General features: G+C 39.6%; 1 protein-coding gene and 1 non-coding gene across 4 annotated transcripts in view; one reads left to right on the forward strand and one right to left on the reverse strand.

The window, feature by feature from the left end:
* DNAJC13 (DnaJ heat shock protein family (Hsp40) member C13) overlaps positions 1-17,412 on the forward strand; it is a 134,174-nt gene that overhangs the window by 107,085 nt on the left and 9,677 nt on the right. For all 3 annotated transcript variants that reach the window (XM_066244407.1, XM_066244406.1, XM_066244405.1), the window contains 11 exons: positions 251-367; positions 1,488-1,665; positions 3,761-3,852; positions 5,964-6,063; positions 7,241-7,315; positions 8,271-8,383; positions 13,106-13,275; positions 13,428-13,470; positions 13,839-14,012; positions 16,477-16,656; positions 16,940-17,080. In XM_066244407.1, the coding sequence (XP_066100504.1) occupies positions 251-367; positions 1,488-1,665; positions 3,761-3,852; positions 5,964-6,063; positions 7,241-7,315; positions 8,271-8,383; positions 13,106-13,275; positions 13,428-13,470; positions 13,839-14,012; positions 16,477-16,656; positions 16,940-17,080 (1,383 nt within the window). The remainder of the gene's footprint in view (positions 1-250; positions 368-1,487; positions 1,666-3,760; positions 3,853-5,963; positions 6,064-7,240; positions 7,316-8,270; positions 8,384-13,105; positions 13,276-13,427; positions 13,471-13,838; positions 14,013-16,476; positions 16,657-16,939; positions 17,081-17,412) is intronic.
* Positions 8,072-8,147, reverse strand: TRNAG-GCC (transfer RNA glycine (anticodon GCC)). Its single transcript has one exon. It is a non-coding gene; the product is annotated as a tRNA-Gly (tRNA).

The raw sequence follows: 17,412 nt of genomic DNA on the forward strand, positions 1-17,412 counted from the left end.
TTAAAATGGGTTAGAATATTAATCTTTGGACTAGAAAATAACTCCACACCTATTCCAGAGTTCATATTACTGATTAATAAACCCTGCAACAGCAATGAGTGCCGTATGTGAATCCCGCCAGTTTTTTTCTCTCTGGAAAAATTTTAAGCTATTTATCTGTTAAATTGTTAAGCTGAATATAGTTAGATATATGAACTAGACACTAATGATTCTAATTCATATTTAACAGTCTATTTTCTTTTTTGAAAAGGGTGATTGCGACAAAAGTTATGGATCAGATTTTGTCTATAGTGATCATGCCAAAGAACTTATTGTAGGTGAGATTTTTGTTAGAGTATACAATGAAGTCCCTACTTTCCAGCTAGAGGTAAGCTCTGTACTTTTAGTTTTGTCTGATTCTTTTGCTCATTTATTATTGAGAGAAATTTTATAGTTCATTACAATATACATTGAAATAATTCTTGTCCTTTGCCAAATGCTTTATACCAGCCTGGTTGTGTGATGGGGTCTCACCATCAATAATTTATGAGCCTCTTTATTTTGAATGTTGAAGAATTTAATTTTGTGGATTCATTAATGAGAAATTATTCCATGCCTAGCTGTTTCTTATGTTATGCGTAATGCTACCCTACTGTGTCATGTATGTATGCCTTCAGCTTACTAGTCTCTTAAGGAAATAAGTGACAGGCTGTTGACACACTTAGCTCCATCTTGTCGAATATCTGATCAACAAACAAGTCCTTCTCTGCCCGAGTATTAAAAGAAAAAAGGAAAATACAGATGGAGATCAAAAAATTTTGTAGAAGATGATTGGGATCACAGCAGCTCATCTTTTGTGATGATCCCTAATCACTTCCAAACGCAGATGAAAAACTGTTTTTTCTTTATAGTGTTTGGTGGTTGTGTAGGAATATTTTGTTGTAGGTTTTTGTTTTGTTTCATTTTGTAGGCATGGCAAGGAAGACTTGCGGATTGATTGATGATTTATAAGGAGGGAAGAAGTGAAGCTTTGTTTTAGACTTTGCACTTAGCACAAAAGGAATTTACTAAACCATAATGTACATTATTTAGCTGTTAAATAAAATGAATTCAATGATTTGTAAAGTCTTCTTTGAAAACTTTTCGAGTTTATATTCTAAATATATATACTTTTTAAATATAAAAATATAAATAAATGTAGAAGTTACATATAATGTTATCACTTTTATTGGCAAAGAGAAGAAATACTCTAATTGCAGAATTGTGTTATACTAAAGAACGGATGGGAGTATATCCGATCTCTAAATTAATGGGACAGGAAATGTCGAGAAAGACTTCATAATGCACCTGGATTTTGTCTTCCCCTATTTTTAATACATAAGTGTATTTATGTGTGTATATAAATTAATCACTTTCATAGCTTGAGTTTTTGTTGTGGTATTTGTTTTTTTGCTACAAGTTATTTCTGAGGGCACACATGTCTTTAAATATGTCTCCACTCAACTTAGGTTCCAAAAGCATTTGCTGCAAGTCTCTTGGATTACATAGGCTCCCAGGCCCAGTACCTGCACACGTTCATGGCTATCACACATTCTGCAAAAGTGGAGTCAGAGCAACATGGAGACCGCTTGCCAAGAGTGGAAATGGCTTTGGAGGCTCTCAGAAATGTCATAAAATATAATCCAGGTGTGTGACTATACCCTTGATGAGTAAGATCCTTACTGTAGAGACCTGAAAATCCCAAATCTCAATTTTATCAGAGAAAATTACTTGGTTATCATGCTATAGTATAACATTAAGAGGAATTGACCCCGTAATATTTTTACCTATAAACAGTAGGCTGGAAAGAGAGTTCAAGGTACTGTGTTTGTAAGAGTCTTGGTGAGTTGAAAAGGGAAAATAACTTAATAGTGTAAAACGTCAAACTGATGCCATACTTTGATATGCCAAGTATAAATGCTTAAAAATTAGATTTATTAGGTAATCTTATTTTTGCCCAGTCTTGTTCCTAACACAATGTCACGTGCATATGGGCACTCATACTTTTCAAAAGTTTCCTGACACATTTGGTGTTTGAAATTTGAAATAATAAAAATGTGAGAATTTTTATTTTTTAACATTAAGAAGACATTTCTAAAAACTATCACTCTTTCATGACTCCAGGGGAGATACATGAGTGAAAATCTGAATGCTTTTCCCAATTTTAGCTTTGATAATAAATACAGAATATAAAATCTAAAACAGTATAAATGGAATTTAAGTTACTTTTAATAATTATCTTTCAGATACTTTTTGCTCTTTACAGTATATATTACAGTACTACTATTAAAATTCTGACCTTTTTTATTGCCAACAACATTCAAATAAAACAACTGCAATGAAAAGTTGTTAGGAAAATTGTTCCTTTCCAAAGGTATACATTGGGATGTTATTAAAGGCAATGTTATGAAATCTGAAGAAAACTTCATTTTTTTAATCTATACTTGGCATAGTACACATTACTGTGGTGTATTAGGTACAGAGGTTGCGGCAGCACAGGCCTTTGATTTAGAACTTCTAAACATTGAGGAAGGGCTTGTACAGAAATTTTGTTTTTTTTTGTTTATTTGTTTGTTTTTTACAGAGACGGGGGGGGGGGATAGATAGGGACAGACAGACAGGAACGAAGAGAGATGAGAAGCATCAATCATCAGTTTTTTGTTGTGGCACTTTAGTTGTTCATTGGTTACTTTCTCATATGTGCCTTGACCCTGGGACTACAGAAGATTGAGTGACCCCTTGCTTGAGCCAGCGACCTTGGGTCCAAGCTGGTGAGCCTTGCTCAAATCAGATGAGCCCGCGCTCAAGCTGGCGACCTCGAGGTCTCGAACCTGGGTCCTCCACATTCCAATCTGACGCTCTATCCACTGTGCCACCACCTGGTCAGGCAGAAATTCTGTTTTGATAGCATCTGTAAAGTGTATGTGTCAGGATTATATGCTCACTTTTAACTTAGAAGTATGGTTTATGTATCATTGATGAATCTATTATAATTCTTACCTGTTAAATGGTTTGAAAATGAATTTAAAAGCAACCTATTTATAGAATATTTTCAGATTCTTGAACTTGAGGGATCATAGTGAATTATCTTATGGGGTCTCAAAAGATTATGAATTACGCTATACATTTTACTACCACATGGTAAAAGGAAACATATACTGAACAAAACCTTAATGTTTAATTTTTTGTTTTATTAACAACAAAATGGCACAGATATGTGGGATTGGGGTTTCAGGTGGGTGGGAAAGGAAACACCATTCAATTTTACGTATTTTTACAAGTATCCTTTTAATTTATGCATATCAGTTGTTTGTGATGTAGTTCTTAAGTGGCAGAATTCTAACTCAGTGTTAACTATGTGCCAAGTGATGTATGCACTCTCCCAAAATAGAAGTACCAGGGTAGAGAAGGGGGAGAGGGTGCAGTAGCTCCAAGGTCTAGAGACAAGGATCGTAATTACCAGCTTAAACTTTTTATTTTATAAGTTTCTTGTTTTTAGCCTGAGGCTAGGGGTTGGGGACGGAAATGAAAACAAAACAAACATAGGAATTCTAATTGCTTACTCTTTGCCTAAGATTTATTGCTGCTTAGAGGTACTTCACTGACTTCATGTCACCAATATTGATAAAAGGTTGTAAGAGACTAATTGCCAGAGAACAAGTGCATGTTGGTTTTTTGAAGGTTTGCAATTTAGGACATCTCTTGGAAATAAAAAAATAAACATCTTATGCTTATTTCCTAGGCTCTGAAAGTGAATGCATTGGGCACTTTAAATTAATATTTTCTCTTCTCCGAGTCCATGGAGCTGGTCAAGTGCAACAATTGGCTTTGGAGGTAAAAGAATATTGTACTAAAGCATGTTGCCTATCCTGCCACTTACTGTGTACGCTTTGAACCTTGCTAATCACCATCTGAAGCTGAAGGTTACAGGGTGCTTTTTTGTTTTCTTTTCACTTTGCCTATTAAGCCGAGTGCATGTGTTTTTAAAATTTGAGTTAGTTTACTTATTTTGAAGAGCAAATGTTATGCGTTGTTAAAGGTCATTTTCTCTGTGATCATGGTATGTTATGCATTAGAACTTGAGACACTTTGTATATTGTCATGCAGTGCAGGTTAAGAAATGGACTTGGCCCTGGCCGGTTGCTCAGCGGTAGAGCATCGGCCCAGTGTGTAGAAGTCCCGGGTTCTATTCCCAGCCAGGGCTACAGGAGAAGCGCCCATCTGCTTCTCTACCCTTCCCCCTCTCCTTCCTCTTTATCTCTCTTCCCCTCCCACAGCCAAGGCTTCACTGGAGCAGAGTTAGCCTGGGTGCTGAGGATGGCTCCATGGCCTCTGCCCCAGATGCTAGAATGGCTCCAGCTGCAACAGAGCAACACCCCAGATAGGCAGAGCATCGCCCCCTGGTGGGCATGCCGGGTGGATCCCAGTCAGGCACATGCGGGAGTCTGACTGCCTCCCCACTTCTAATTTCTAATATATAAAAAAAAGAAATGAACTTAACTTGGGTGCTTGGAAGCCAGAAATCAACAAGAGAAAGAGCCTGACCAGGCGGTGGTGCAGTGGCTAGAGCATCGGACTGGAATGTGGAGGACCCAGGTTTGAAACCCCGAGGTCGCCAGCTTGAGCCCAAGGTTGCTGGCTTGAGTAAGGGGTCACTTGGTCTGCTGTAGCCCCCCTGTCAAGGCACATATGAGAAAGCAACAAAGAATTGATGCTTCTCATCTCTCTCCTTCCTGTCTGTCCTTATCTGTCCCTCCCTCTCTGTCTCAAAAAAAAAAAAAAAAAAAAGAAAGTTGTGGTTTCTCTGATTTCTCAGTGTCCCCACAGAGAAACATTTGAGACCAGGACACTCATCTGGCTACACACTGTCTGTGTTCCAGGGGAAGGACTATGCCCGCTCCGCCTCAGTTGCTCTCCCTTCTTACAAGCCTAGTACAGAAGTGACTTTTGCAGTGAGGGTACAGATAGACAACTCTGACCTTACTCTGTCTGCTGAAGCTGTCTAGGATAGCAGCCCCCAAACCTGTAGGTCTAGGGGTCCAAGAGAAGTTGGAGGCCCTGCCGCTGGTTTCCTGGGAAGCTGTTGGGGTGGAACCTTTTCTTCCGGGAGAAGCCCGGGTCCATGGTTACAGGGGCTCACTCATTGTCCATGCAACCCACAGTGAGTCTCCCGTGTCATTTTTTCAGAAGACCCTGCTCATTGTGACACAATTTATTATCAAGAACACAAAATTCAACACTGTGGTAACAGGTTAATAAGTAGTTTATGAATGATATGTGTGACATGTTATTAGATTGTATTTTGACTTAAAAGATTTTTAATAATAAAAGTTAAATTAATCAAAAAGCTTAACAAGCATGTTTTTTTAATTGAAAAGTTTAGTTCTCTACTTAATTCCTTTAAGTACTCTCTTATATTTTTCATAAACATTATTAAATCTAGGATAATGTTGCTTTGAAGTGCTGACCACATGGTTCAAGTTAAGTGTCAATGATCTTAGCTGTGTACTATAATATATAATTTAGACTTGAGAAATCATCCTCTTCGAAAGAAAAACATGCCTGTTTCTTTAGAGTGAAAAGATAAACAGTCTTGTGCTGGGCCCTGACAACATTCACTTTCTCCCTCTAGAAACACAGTTCCAGTGTTGAGGATCGTAATCTCCCTAACTACTCCTTGCCCCAAACTGGAAAACACTCCAGTATAACCATAGTTCTGGGGTGCGTAGGATTGAAGGCTTCTTTCAAGCCTCAAGCTTATTATTTCCCAAAAGATCAAATGATAAAGCCAGTCTTAAAATTAAACTCTGAGTATTTTGTCCTTCAAGCATTTTTTCTCACTTTTGTGAATCTTTAAATATATTTAGATATGGCTAATTTGACTTAATTGGATTCAGTCAGAAATTATTTTCAAAACTCTTAATATCCTGTTGATTGATTTACAGGTTGTGAATATAGTGACATCTAACCAAGACTGTGTCAACAATATTGCTGAATCAATGGTTTTGTCCAATTTATTGGCTCTTCTACATTCATTACCATCAAGTAGGTATACTTACAAGTGGAATTTTAGAAACCACAGCAAGGCCAGCCTGTGGGGGGAGCAATTACATAGATCAGTGTTTTTCAACCACCAGTCCACAAAAGAGTTAACCACTGATGTATGAAGACTAGAGAGTCTATAATCATTGGGTCAGTGGTTGGAAACCACTGACACAGATGATACAATAACTCTGGCATAACATTTCCATGTTTAGTTTTGGAATATTTTAAGGGTTATTTTTTATATTAGATTTGTCTTTTACCATTAAATTAATAAAATTTTGTATTTCCCATATCAGAAGTTGAAAGTTGGAGATGAGCGAGGTTTAGAAGCAAAGGAAAATAACTAAAAGGATTTTCAGTTTGTTGAGTATAAACTACACCCAAGTAATTGAGAATTGACTAACATTCCATGGTTTATTATTTAAAAACATAATTGGCCTTGAATGATAGAAAAATATGTTTAAGATAAAAATTACCGTGTTCAGGCTGAAAAAATTGAATTATTTGTCCTGTATTAATGAGGAGAATACTGATAGAGACTATTGCCACTAAAATGAGATCAATTCTTTAAAGATATGCCAACCTGGTTTTTTTAATTTAATATGTACTAATTATAATTAGTATTGTCCTCCTGTGTGTTAATTTTAGCCCACTACAGATAATCAGCCTAATATTTGACAGCCTCCACCCTCTTTGTCAACTCTTTGCTTTGGTCACCTGTCATTGCCATTCGGCTGTAGAAGAGTCAAGCCCAGTAGCCCCGTATACTTACGTGACAAGGAGTGGGAGGTGCACGGACTGTTTCCAGAAGGATGCCCTTCGTTTGGAACAGTGTCTTGAAACTGCTACTTCCCGCTCATTTTATAGCACCAGATAAAAATCTTAGGTGTCTGATCAGGGTGTTCCCAGGTGTTGGGATGTGAGAAGATTTTGTTTATGCAGTCCTCTATACAAAACTGAGCTATACCACTGACGGGGTGAGAAACCATGGTCTGATGAGGCCTCAGTTCCTCATCATTCATAACGTAGTCACAACAATGTCTGTCTCACTGGTTATTGTGAAGAACTAATTATGATACCGTTTAGAGCACCTAGTTCAGTGCCTGGCACAGAAATGAGACACAGTAAATATAAGCTTGCTGCGGATACAGTTTTTAAAACGTGTTTTCTTCTGTAGGTCGTCAGCTTGTTCTGGAAACTCTCTATGCTTTGACATCAAATACAAAAATAATCAAAGAAGCAATGGCAAAAGGTAATATACAGAGTGCTTTCTCATCCACTCATGCTTAGTAGTGATGAAGCTGCTTTGTATGGTCTGTAAACAAGAAGACTGCTTTGGCCTTACCGGTTGGTGGCGCAGTGGATAGAATGTCACACTGGGATGTGGAGGACCCAGGTTCGAGGTCGCCAGCTTCAGCGCTGGCTCATCTGGTTTGAGCAAGGCTCACCAGCTTGAGCCCAAGGTCACTGGCTCAAGCAAAGGGTCAGTCGGTCTGCTATAGCCCCCTGGTCAAGGCACATATGAGAAAGCAATCAATGAACAACTAAGGAACTGCAACGAAGAATTGATGTTTCTCGTCTCTCTCCCTTCCTGTCTGTCTGTCCCTATCTGTCCCTCTCTCTGACTCTCTCTGTCTCTGCCAAAAAAAAAAAAAAAAAAAGAAGACTGCTTTGGAGGAAGGGCTATAGTTTTTTGTTGTTGTTGTTGTTTGTTTGTTTTTTCGTATTTTTCTGAAGCTGGAAACGGGGAGAAACAGTCAGACAGACTCTCGCATGCGCCCGACCGGGATCCACCCAGCACGCCCACCAGGGGGCGACACTCTGCCCCTCCGGGGCATCGCTCTGTTGCGACCAGAGCCACTCCAGTGCCTGGGGCAGAGGCCAAGGAGCCATCCCCAGCGCCCGGGCCATCTTTGCTCCAATGGAGCCTCGGCTGCTGGAGGAGAAGAGAGAGACAGAGAGGAAGAGAGGGGGAGGGGTGGAGAAGCAGATGGGCGCTTCTCCTGTGTGCCCTGGCCAGGAATCGAACCCGGGACTTCTGCACGGCAGGCCGATGCTCTACCACTGAGCCAATCAGCCAGGGCCCAGGTTTTTTTTTTTTAATTAATTGTACTAAGTTAAAATAAGAGTGAAAATGAATTTTACTGATTAGAAAAGTTGTATTTTTAATGTATAGTATAAATACTAATTCACTTTTTCCTTCATAGGAGCTTTGATTTATTTACTAGATATGTTCTGCAATTCAACACATCCACAGGTTCGAGCCCAAACTGCAGAACTTTTTGCTAAAATGACAGCAGATAAACTAATAGGCCCAAAGGTAAGCACAAAATGGGTTCTTAGAAGGAAATTAATTATTAACCCTTTGTTACTTTGATAATGATTTCAAGGAAGTTTACCAGAGTCTGAGAGAGTGTGGATAAAGAAATGATGGTATGATAGTTGGAAGATTGACATACCTGAAATTGTTCCTATATATTATTAGTTTGAGAAAAATTATAATCCAGGCAGCCTGCATTGGAATTGAGAAGTTTTAAGAGAGTGTTTGGATTATGGTGATGAATTGCTTTTCTCCCTTGAAGAAAGAACACAAGTATCTTTAGGTTATTACAGAGGATACTCCTAACTAGAAGTCCCTCCAGACACAATTGTAGGCAGTCTCCATCTTCTGTTGTGAACTCAGTTACACAAGCAGGAGGGCAGCACTCAGTTACTCACGGCAGCGGTCTGTGCCCGCCCACCAAGCAGCAGAGACGTGTGAGCACCAGAGATGAAGGCTTCTGAGCCCCGCTTCCAGAGTCTGATTTTACATCAGTGAAACACGCTGGGTCGGTCATTTTTTTCCTTGTCTGATCTCACAATCTGCGTGTGGAGGATCTTGTCACAAGACCTGAAGCAGTTGTCCTTTGGGAGTAAGGCTAATAGTCTGTCATCAGCAGGTTTGAATAGATGGGGAATTACATTTGGATGCCTATAGAAAGGGTCCATAAAAGTATGAATATTAATATTTAATATTGAGTTTTCTTAAAGCTAGAGTTGGGTAGAACATAATAATGTTTAATATTACATGTTTTAAATAATGTTTTAAGTATTTAAAATCAATGTGTACTGCTATTGACTTTGAGTCCTTTAGTAATTTTTTGACCTTTGCAATACACGAGGAACAAATTTTATTGCGGTGAAAATTTTATACTTAAATTTCCTGGGTAGCCTGACCAGGTGATGAAGCAGTGTATAGAGCGTCAGACTGGGATGCGGAAGACCCAGGTTCAAGACCCTGAGGTTGCCAGCTTGAGCACAGGCCCATCGGGTTTGAGCAAAGGCTCACCAGCTTGGACCCAAGGTTGCTGGCTTGAGCAAGGGGTTACTGGGTCTGCTGAAGGCCCACGGTCAAGGCACATATGAGAAAGCAATCAATAAACAACTAAGATGTTGCAGTACACAGCGAAAAACTAATGATTGATGCTTCTCATCTCTCCGTTCCTATCACTCTCTCTGACTCTCTGTCTCTGTAAATAAATAAATAAATAAATAGATAAATTTTCTGTGTAGGAAAAACACAAGTGTCTGTACCTTAGTTGAATGATTTACAGCAAGAGATTCTAGAACTGGGGTCAGTAAACATTTTTTTTCCTTTTTGGTAACAGTGCTATTGAGATACACCACGCAATTCTCACGTAATGAGTGTACAGTTCAGTGATTTTCTTATATTTACAGTATATGTGCTGCTGAAGCAAACACAATTTTTTCATATTTATAGATTGGTCAACCACAGTTAATTTTAGAACATTTTCATCAATCCAGGGTGTAGGGGGAATGTTCTCATCAGCAATCACTCCCTATTCCCCTCTTCCCAGCTCCTGGTAACCACTCACCTATTTCTGTCTCCATACATTGGCCTATTCTAGGCACTTCGTGAAAATGGAATTATACAACATATGATCTTTTGTGACTTGTTTCTGTCACTGAGCATAATGTTTTTAGGGTTCATGTCATAGCAAGTATCTGTACTTCATTTTTTAATTGTCACATATTCCATTATATAGATACCACATTTTGTTTTATCATTTATCAGTTGATGGGTTATGTAAATTGATCAGTTATGTAAATTGTTTTTACTTTTTAGCTGCTTCAAATAATGCTTCGGTGAATATTTGTTGACAAGTTTTTGTGTGGAAGTGTCTTTTTATTTCTTAGAGTGGAATTTCTGAATCATGGTAATAACCAGTTTAACCTTTCAAGAATTATCAGATTGTTTTCCAAAGTGGCTGCACCATTCTACATGCTCACCAGCAGTGTGAGAGGGTTCTAACTTGTCCACATCTTTTTTGTGACAGAGACGAAGAGAGTCAGAGAGAGGGACAGATAGGGACAGACAGACAGGAAGGGGGAGAGAGATGAGAAGCATCAATTCTTCGTTGCGGCACCTTAGTTGTTCATTGATTGCTTTCTCATATGTGCCTTGATGGGAGGGACAGACTGAGTGACCCCTTGCTCGAGCCAGCGACCATGAGCTCAAGCTGGTGAGCCTACTTAAACCAGATGAGCCCGCACTCGAGCTGGCGACCTTGGGGTTTCGAACCTGGGGCCCTCCGTGTCCCAGTCCGATGCTCTATCCACTGCACCACTGCCTGATGAGGCCACATCTTTTTTTTATTACATCTTTGCTTGTGGCTATGAAGTGATATCTCATGGTTTTGATTTACATTTCCCTCCTGGCAGGTGATGTTGAGAATCTTTTTATCTGCCTCTTGGCCACGTGTACATTTTTTTTAGAGAAATATCTGTTTGTATTTTTTGCTCATTTTTTAATTCAGTTATTTGTCTTTTTACTATTGAGTTGTCTGGATACCTGTTCTTTACCAGATAAGTGATTTGCACATATTTTCTTCCATTCTGTTGATGTGTTTCCATTTTCTTTTCCTTTTTTTTTTTTTTTTTTTTTGTATTTTTCTGAAGCTGGAAACGGGGAGGCAGTCAGACAGACTCCCGCATGCACCCGACCGGGATCCACCCGGCACGCCCACCAGGGGACAATGCTTTGCCCATCCGGGGCATCGCTCTGTCGCAACCAGAGCCACTCTAGTGCCTGGGGCAGAGGCCAAGGAGCCATCTCCAGCACCCAGGCTATCTTTTGCTCCAATGGAGCCCTGGCTGTGGGAGGGGAAGAGAGAGACAGAGAGGAAGGAGAGGGGAAGGGGTGGAGAAGCAGATGGGCGCTTCTCCTGTGTGCCCTGGCCGGGAATCGAACCCGGGACTTCCGCACGCCAGGCCGATGCTCCACCACTGAGCCAACTGGCCAGGGCCTGTTTCCATTTTCTTGATGTATCTTTTGAAGTCTATGTTTTTGTTGTTCATGTAGTTTGTGCTTTTGATGTCTTATGTCAGAAACCATTGCCTAACCCAGGGTTGCAAAGATCCATGCCTATGTTTTCTCTTAAGAGTTTTATAGTTCTAGCTCTTGATTTATGTCTTAGGGCCCTTTGGTGAATTCTTGCATATGGTGTAAGGTAGGGATGAGGTTGGTAAACTTTTTATATAAAGGGCTCTAAAGTAAATATTTTATTCTTTTGGGTCATGTGATCTCTGCAAATACTCAGCTCTGCCATTGTAACAGGAACACACAGACAGAGACAGTAAGTGTATGAATGGGTTTGGTTGTATTCTAGTAAAAGTATGAATAAAATTAGACAGCTGGTCAAATTTGGCCCCTGGTTTGCCAACTCCTGTTCTAGAATATCTGAGTAACCTGGACATAACTCTGAAGGCTTATGATAAAAAGATATGCATTATATAAAATGTTTTTACTTAAATGTCTAATAGTATACACACCAATGAGGATACTATTTGAATTCCATCACGACCAAGGAAAGTGACATATTTCCTATTTTGTAGATGCTTTCTGTCATGTAATTGGTACTATTTCCTCTAGTTCAGTGGCTGCTAGAGAGTTCAGAGCTAAATTTGTAGTCTCTACAGAGCTTTTAAAGTTTCCTGTGTGTACTGACTTCATATTATTTCTCATTCATTCAAGTAAGTTTTTGAGTAATTGCTATGTGTAGGGGGCTGTTGGATACAGAGAGTGAGGAAGACACTTGGACTGGGGAAGTTTTCTGTAGGACAGTATTTGAGCATGGACTTGAATGACACAAAGGAGAGAGAACCATGTGATGACCTGGGGGGGGAATCACCTTCCCAACTTTCATTTTGCCTTTGTACTTAGGCCGCATGCTAATTTTCAGTTTGTGTGGATGTGTGTTTTTTGGATGTATTTTTTTAAAAGTTGCTTTTTAAATCCTTTGTGGAAAAAGTCACAGTATAATATAAAATATGGCACAGCAAAATAAATGCAGTAAAAATTCTCGTAGGACAGACACAAAGCATGAGAAAAAAATTGTTGCCAAGTGTGGGAGGCATGGGGTGGAGTCGGGAGGGACGGGTCAGCTCAGGGGGTTCTGGGAAGAAGGAACAGCATGTGCAGGGCGTGGTCCGGAAGGGTGGTATTGGGAACTTCGCAAACCAGTAGTACTGAATTAATTAATTTATTTCTTCATTCTTTTTTTTTTATTGATTTGAGGGGAGGTGGAAGGAGGAGAAAGAGAAAGTGGGAAAGGAAGGGAGAGAGAGAGAGAAGCATCAACTTGCTGTTTCACTTAGTTTCATTTAGTTATGCACTCATTGGTTGTTTCTTGTGTGTGCCCTGACCTGACCGGGGATTGAACCTGCACTAGGCACTGATCCACCTGGCCAGGCCTGATACTGCATTTCTTAAAAGTTTCCTAAATTTGAGGCAGTGAATGGAGTGCAACTAGATAGGTAAGTGAGACCAGGTTGTAGTGAGCCTTGTTAAATTACCTTTGCACAAACCAAGGTTTGTCTTTTGTCCCATTCCAGGACCTTTAGATAATAGTTGTGGCTCACATCAGCCAGCACACTGACAACCATCACCTTACAGCAATATTCTATCTTAGAGAAATGGAAAACAAACCAAATGTTGAGATGTTTCCAATAGGTTTTTATTTCCTCAAACCTCGTCATATAGGTTCGACTTACATTAATGAAATTTCTACCGAGTGTTTTTATGGATGCCATGAGAGACAACCCAGAAGCAGCTGTGCATATTTTTGAAGGAACTCATGAAAATCCTGAGTTGATTTGGAATGACAGTTCCAGAGATAAAGTGTCCACAACAGTTAGAGAGATGATGCTAGAGTAAGTAAAGACACACGTGGTGACTTAGGCCTCCTGTAGAACCGCCGGGGAGGGCGGACACTTCCTACCGTGTCCGCTCTCTAAGACTGAGTCGTAGGCTACTGAAAGTGTATCTTGTGACTGAAGTTTGATTTCCCCCTTTCTTCCCCAAGGCACTTTAAAAATCAACGAGATAATCCTGATGTAAACTGGAAGGTAAATATCCTTTTATTCAGAGAGAGGAATTTTACATTTTATTTTATTTTTGTTATTTTTTAAAACTCCTGCTGAGTCAGTAAATGCCAACCTCTTAGATAATTTTTCATTAAGACGCTATAATCTTCCCCTGGAAATTAAGATTTTAAACATAAAACTAGGAATACTCACTTTTGAAGTAAGTGACTAATTAAAACACTTTTTCTGAATTTTATTGACAAAGCTTATAATAATTATAACTTAATTATATCAGTGACTAAGGCCTACTTACTTTCATAATGATATCTTTAATAGAGTTGGCATTTATTGCTGAATGTACAGTTAACAATGACTGAGTGACCGGACTGTGATTCTTTCCCTCCTTACAGTTGCCAGAAGAATTTACTGTGGTGTTTGGAGAAGCAGAGGGTGAACTTGCTGTGGGAGGAGTTTTCTTGAGGATCTTTATTGCACAGCCAGCTTGGGTTCTAAGAAAACCTCGAGAGTTTCTTATTGCACTACTGGAAAAATTAACCGAGCTCCTGGATAAGAACAATCCTCATGTAAGTTTCAGCCATCAGACAGCTGGCCAAGTGTGCTGCTGTGCTTGTTACACCATCCTCCCTTACTGTGCAGGAGAACTGGCTGCCTTCAATACAGCAGCCACATTGAAATTCACATTTGCCCATCTTTTTTGGGCATGTTCAGAAGTGAAACTCCTTAGGAAAAAGGGTTATTTTTGAATTACAGTTGTAGGTATCTATACTGAGAAGATGCTATTTCTGACAATTGTAGAGGCTTGGAAAGAAGGTTTTTACCACCCCATTTCCAAAGATTATATAATTCTTAGGAGAAACCCAAATGTTCAGTGTAGAAACATAAGTGGAAGTGTGTTCTGCTAGGTCATGTTCTTACTCAGCTTTACATATATGGCAAGGATGACCCTGGTTATAGAAATTGACAGGAGAGTAGTAACTACATGAGTGAACTCTGTGCCCATGCTCAAAGCCAAAGGCTACCTGGAAAGCAGGAGTGAGAATTCCTGATAGTGTATAAGGTTCTGTTATTTGAACCATTAGATTGAAAATAATTGAGGTGTGTACATAATTGTTGTTGAATTAAACAAGCTGGAAGTTATTGAGAGCCCGAGTGGTCTTGTTAGATGGTCTTGAACCCCATTTCAAGCTCTGTCACTGACTAAGCTCTGTGACCTCGAGTAAAAATACTTCATGACTCTCTCTTGCTTCATTTTTGAGTGATCACAGCACCTTCCCCCTAAGGCTGAGGTTTTAATGAGTTTTGATATATGTGAAATACTTTACATAATGTCTGCTGCATGTCAAGTGCTTAGAAATTACTAGTTACTATTATTAGTTTAGCAAAACTTAAAAATATTAGTATAGAAATATTTATATATGTCTCTCTACATATCGTGTTTTCTCTTTCCTGAGATTTTTACTACATAAAGCTTGTTTAAGTAATGAAATCTTCAAAGTAGAAACCTGGAAAATGAAAAACACCACATTTTTCTCCTATGTCCCTTTCTTTCTGGACATGTTCCCATTTCCATGTTCATCTACTGTGTATTATGTTAGGGATATATATGTCTGCCTATAATGGTATGTTACAGGTCTTGGCCATCCATTATGCAAAATAGAAAGTGCATTATGGCAACCAGACATGTTAAATAGTAGAGTTTTTAATAGAGCTGGGGAAAAGACTTCAGTAGTTCCACATTCTCCTGATTTATTGATTTTCTTTGAAACTGACATTTCTATAACATTATCTAAAATTTCTAGTACTATCTTTTAGGAGATGGTCTCTTTTTATTTTTTTTAAGTGAGAGGTGGGGAAGCAGAGAGACAGACTTGTGCACCCTAGCCGGGGTCCACCTGGCAAGCCCCCTATGTAGTGATGCTCTGCCCATCTGGACTGCTGCTCTGTTGCTCAGAGCTATTTTAGTGCCTGAGGTGAGGCCATGGAGCCATCCTCAGTGCCTGGGGCCAACTTTGTTCAAACCATTTTAGCCATGGCTGTGGAAGGAGAAGAGAGAGAAAGAGAAATGGGGGGGAGTGGGTGGGGGAGGGGTGAAGAAGCAGGTGGTTGCTTCTCCTGTGTGAATCGAATCTAGGATTTCCACACACCGGGCTGACGCTCTACCACTGAGCCAGCCAGCCAGGGCCTAGGAGATGGTCTTTTAAACCTTTATTAATAGTAAAATGTGACCTGGCTCAGTGAAAGGCTGCTAAGATTAAGATACCACATTCTCTTTTTACCCCCATTGATTGGAGAGGAGGAAAAGGAGAGAGAGAGAGAGAGAAAGAGAGAGAGAGAGAGGCATCAACTCTTTGTTCCATGTAGTTGTACACTTACTGGTTGCTTCTTGTATATGCCCTGACCTGGGATTGAACCCATGACCTTGGTGTGGTAGGTTGATGCTTTATCCATTGAACCACCTGACCAGAGCCAAGATATCTCGTTCATAAAGTCCTTTGAATTCATGTTTTTTTATCAAGTTGCAGAAGTTTGTTTCTACAGGATTTATAAATCAGTTTTAAAGTATCTGAAAGGCAGAAACTGCAGGCCGATCCAAAAACATAAGGCTAGTGTGTTCAAAGAGGAAAACTTATTTCAAAAGCATCTGGGTGCAAGCGGGCTGAGACCAACGAAGGGTGTCAGCCTTGAGGGAAGGAGAGGGCAAGGGGCAAAAGCGGTTGACAGTTTCTTCTCTTTGTGGATTGGAGTGGTGCCACAGCTCCTCAGAATCTGTTTGTACCCTGGCTCACCCGTTCCCGTATTAGCAACCGGCTTCAAGGGGGGATTTGGGCCAGCTTACTAAGTAAGTAAGCCAGTCCTTCTTCTTTCTCTGGGCTTGCATTGTTCTCAAGATGGCAGCTGAGTAGCCATTTTATCTATCAGTATCAGTACGTAGAATTTGTGGGTTCCTAGTTTTGAACACCAAATAATTGCCCAGTATGTTTAGGACTGTATCAGTATTTTATTGTTTGTTTGTTTTATACCCTCCAGGGAGAAACTCTGGAAACTCTGACAATGGCTACAGTGTGTCTCTTCAATGCACAGCCTCAACTGGCTGATCAAGTCCCACCATTGGGCCATCTTCCCAAAGTTATCCAGGCAATGAATCATAGGAACAATGCCATTCCTAAGAGTGCCATTCGAGTTATCCATGCCCTGTCTGAAAATGAGGTATTGATGAGTCCATTTAATAGATTATAGTTCTAGGATTTCTCTGTGCTCCCTCTTCCTGACTGATGTACACTGTAGTTTGAATTCCTTTCCTACCATGTGTCCTTCTGCATATGGTACTGCAGCAGTTCTTAAACCAGTTTAATGACATAATTAATAGAAGACTGAATTTGTTAAAGTTTAACTGAATATAAGCTTTTCATGTATTTTACTATAATGGTATTTCCTTTGCTATATAAAGTATTGTTACTCTACAAGTAATCTTCTCTTTTGGGGCACTTAGCTGTGTGTTCGAGCCATGGCGTCTTTGGAAACCATTGGCCCACTGATGAATGGAATGAAGAAACGACCAGATATTGTTGGTCTAGCATGTGAAGCAATTAATCGAATGTTTCAGAAGGAGCAGGGTGAATTAGTAGCACAAGTAAGTGACTTTTAAATTCAGCAGTATTTTAAGAAAGCCAACACCAGATAAACAGGTTTTTACTTAGCAGTGCTTGATTTCCCTGGTGGAGGTTTGGCAGGAGGTAACTTATGAGTTGTGCATGTGTGATTTTATATCTTACATACAGACACACACAAGCACAAGTGTGTATGTATATCTACACAGAGAAAGGTGAGCCAGCTGTCAAACATCTTACCAATGTTTAAATTTAAAATTTTGGTTGTTAAGCATTTGTATAATTTGCTACATCCTCTTTGGAAAAGTTCATTCTGTTTATTTATTCCTTTATTTCTTAAGTCATATTTAAGAAA

This window comes from Saccopteryx bilineata, chromosome 10, assembly GCF_036850765.1.
Source record: "Saccopteryx bilineata isolate mSacBil1 chromosome 10, mSacBil1_pri_phased_curated, whole genome shotgun sequence".
Taxonomy (NCBI): domain Eukaryota; kingdom Metazoa; phylum Chordata; class Mammalia; order Chiroptera; family Emballonuridae; genus Saccopteryx; species Saccopteryx bilineata.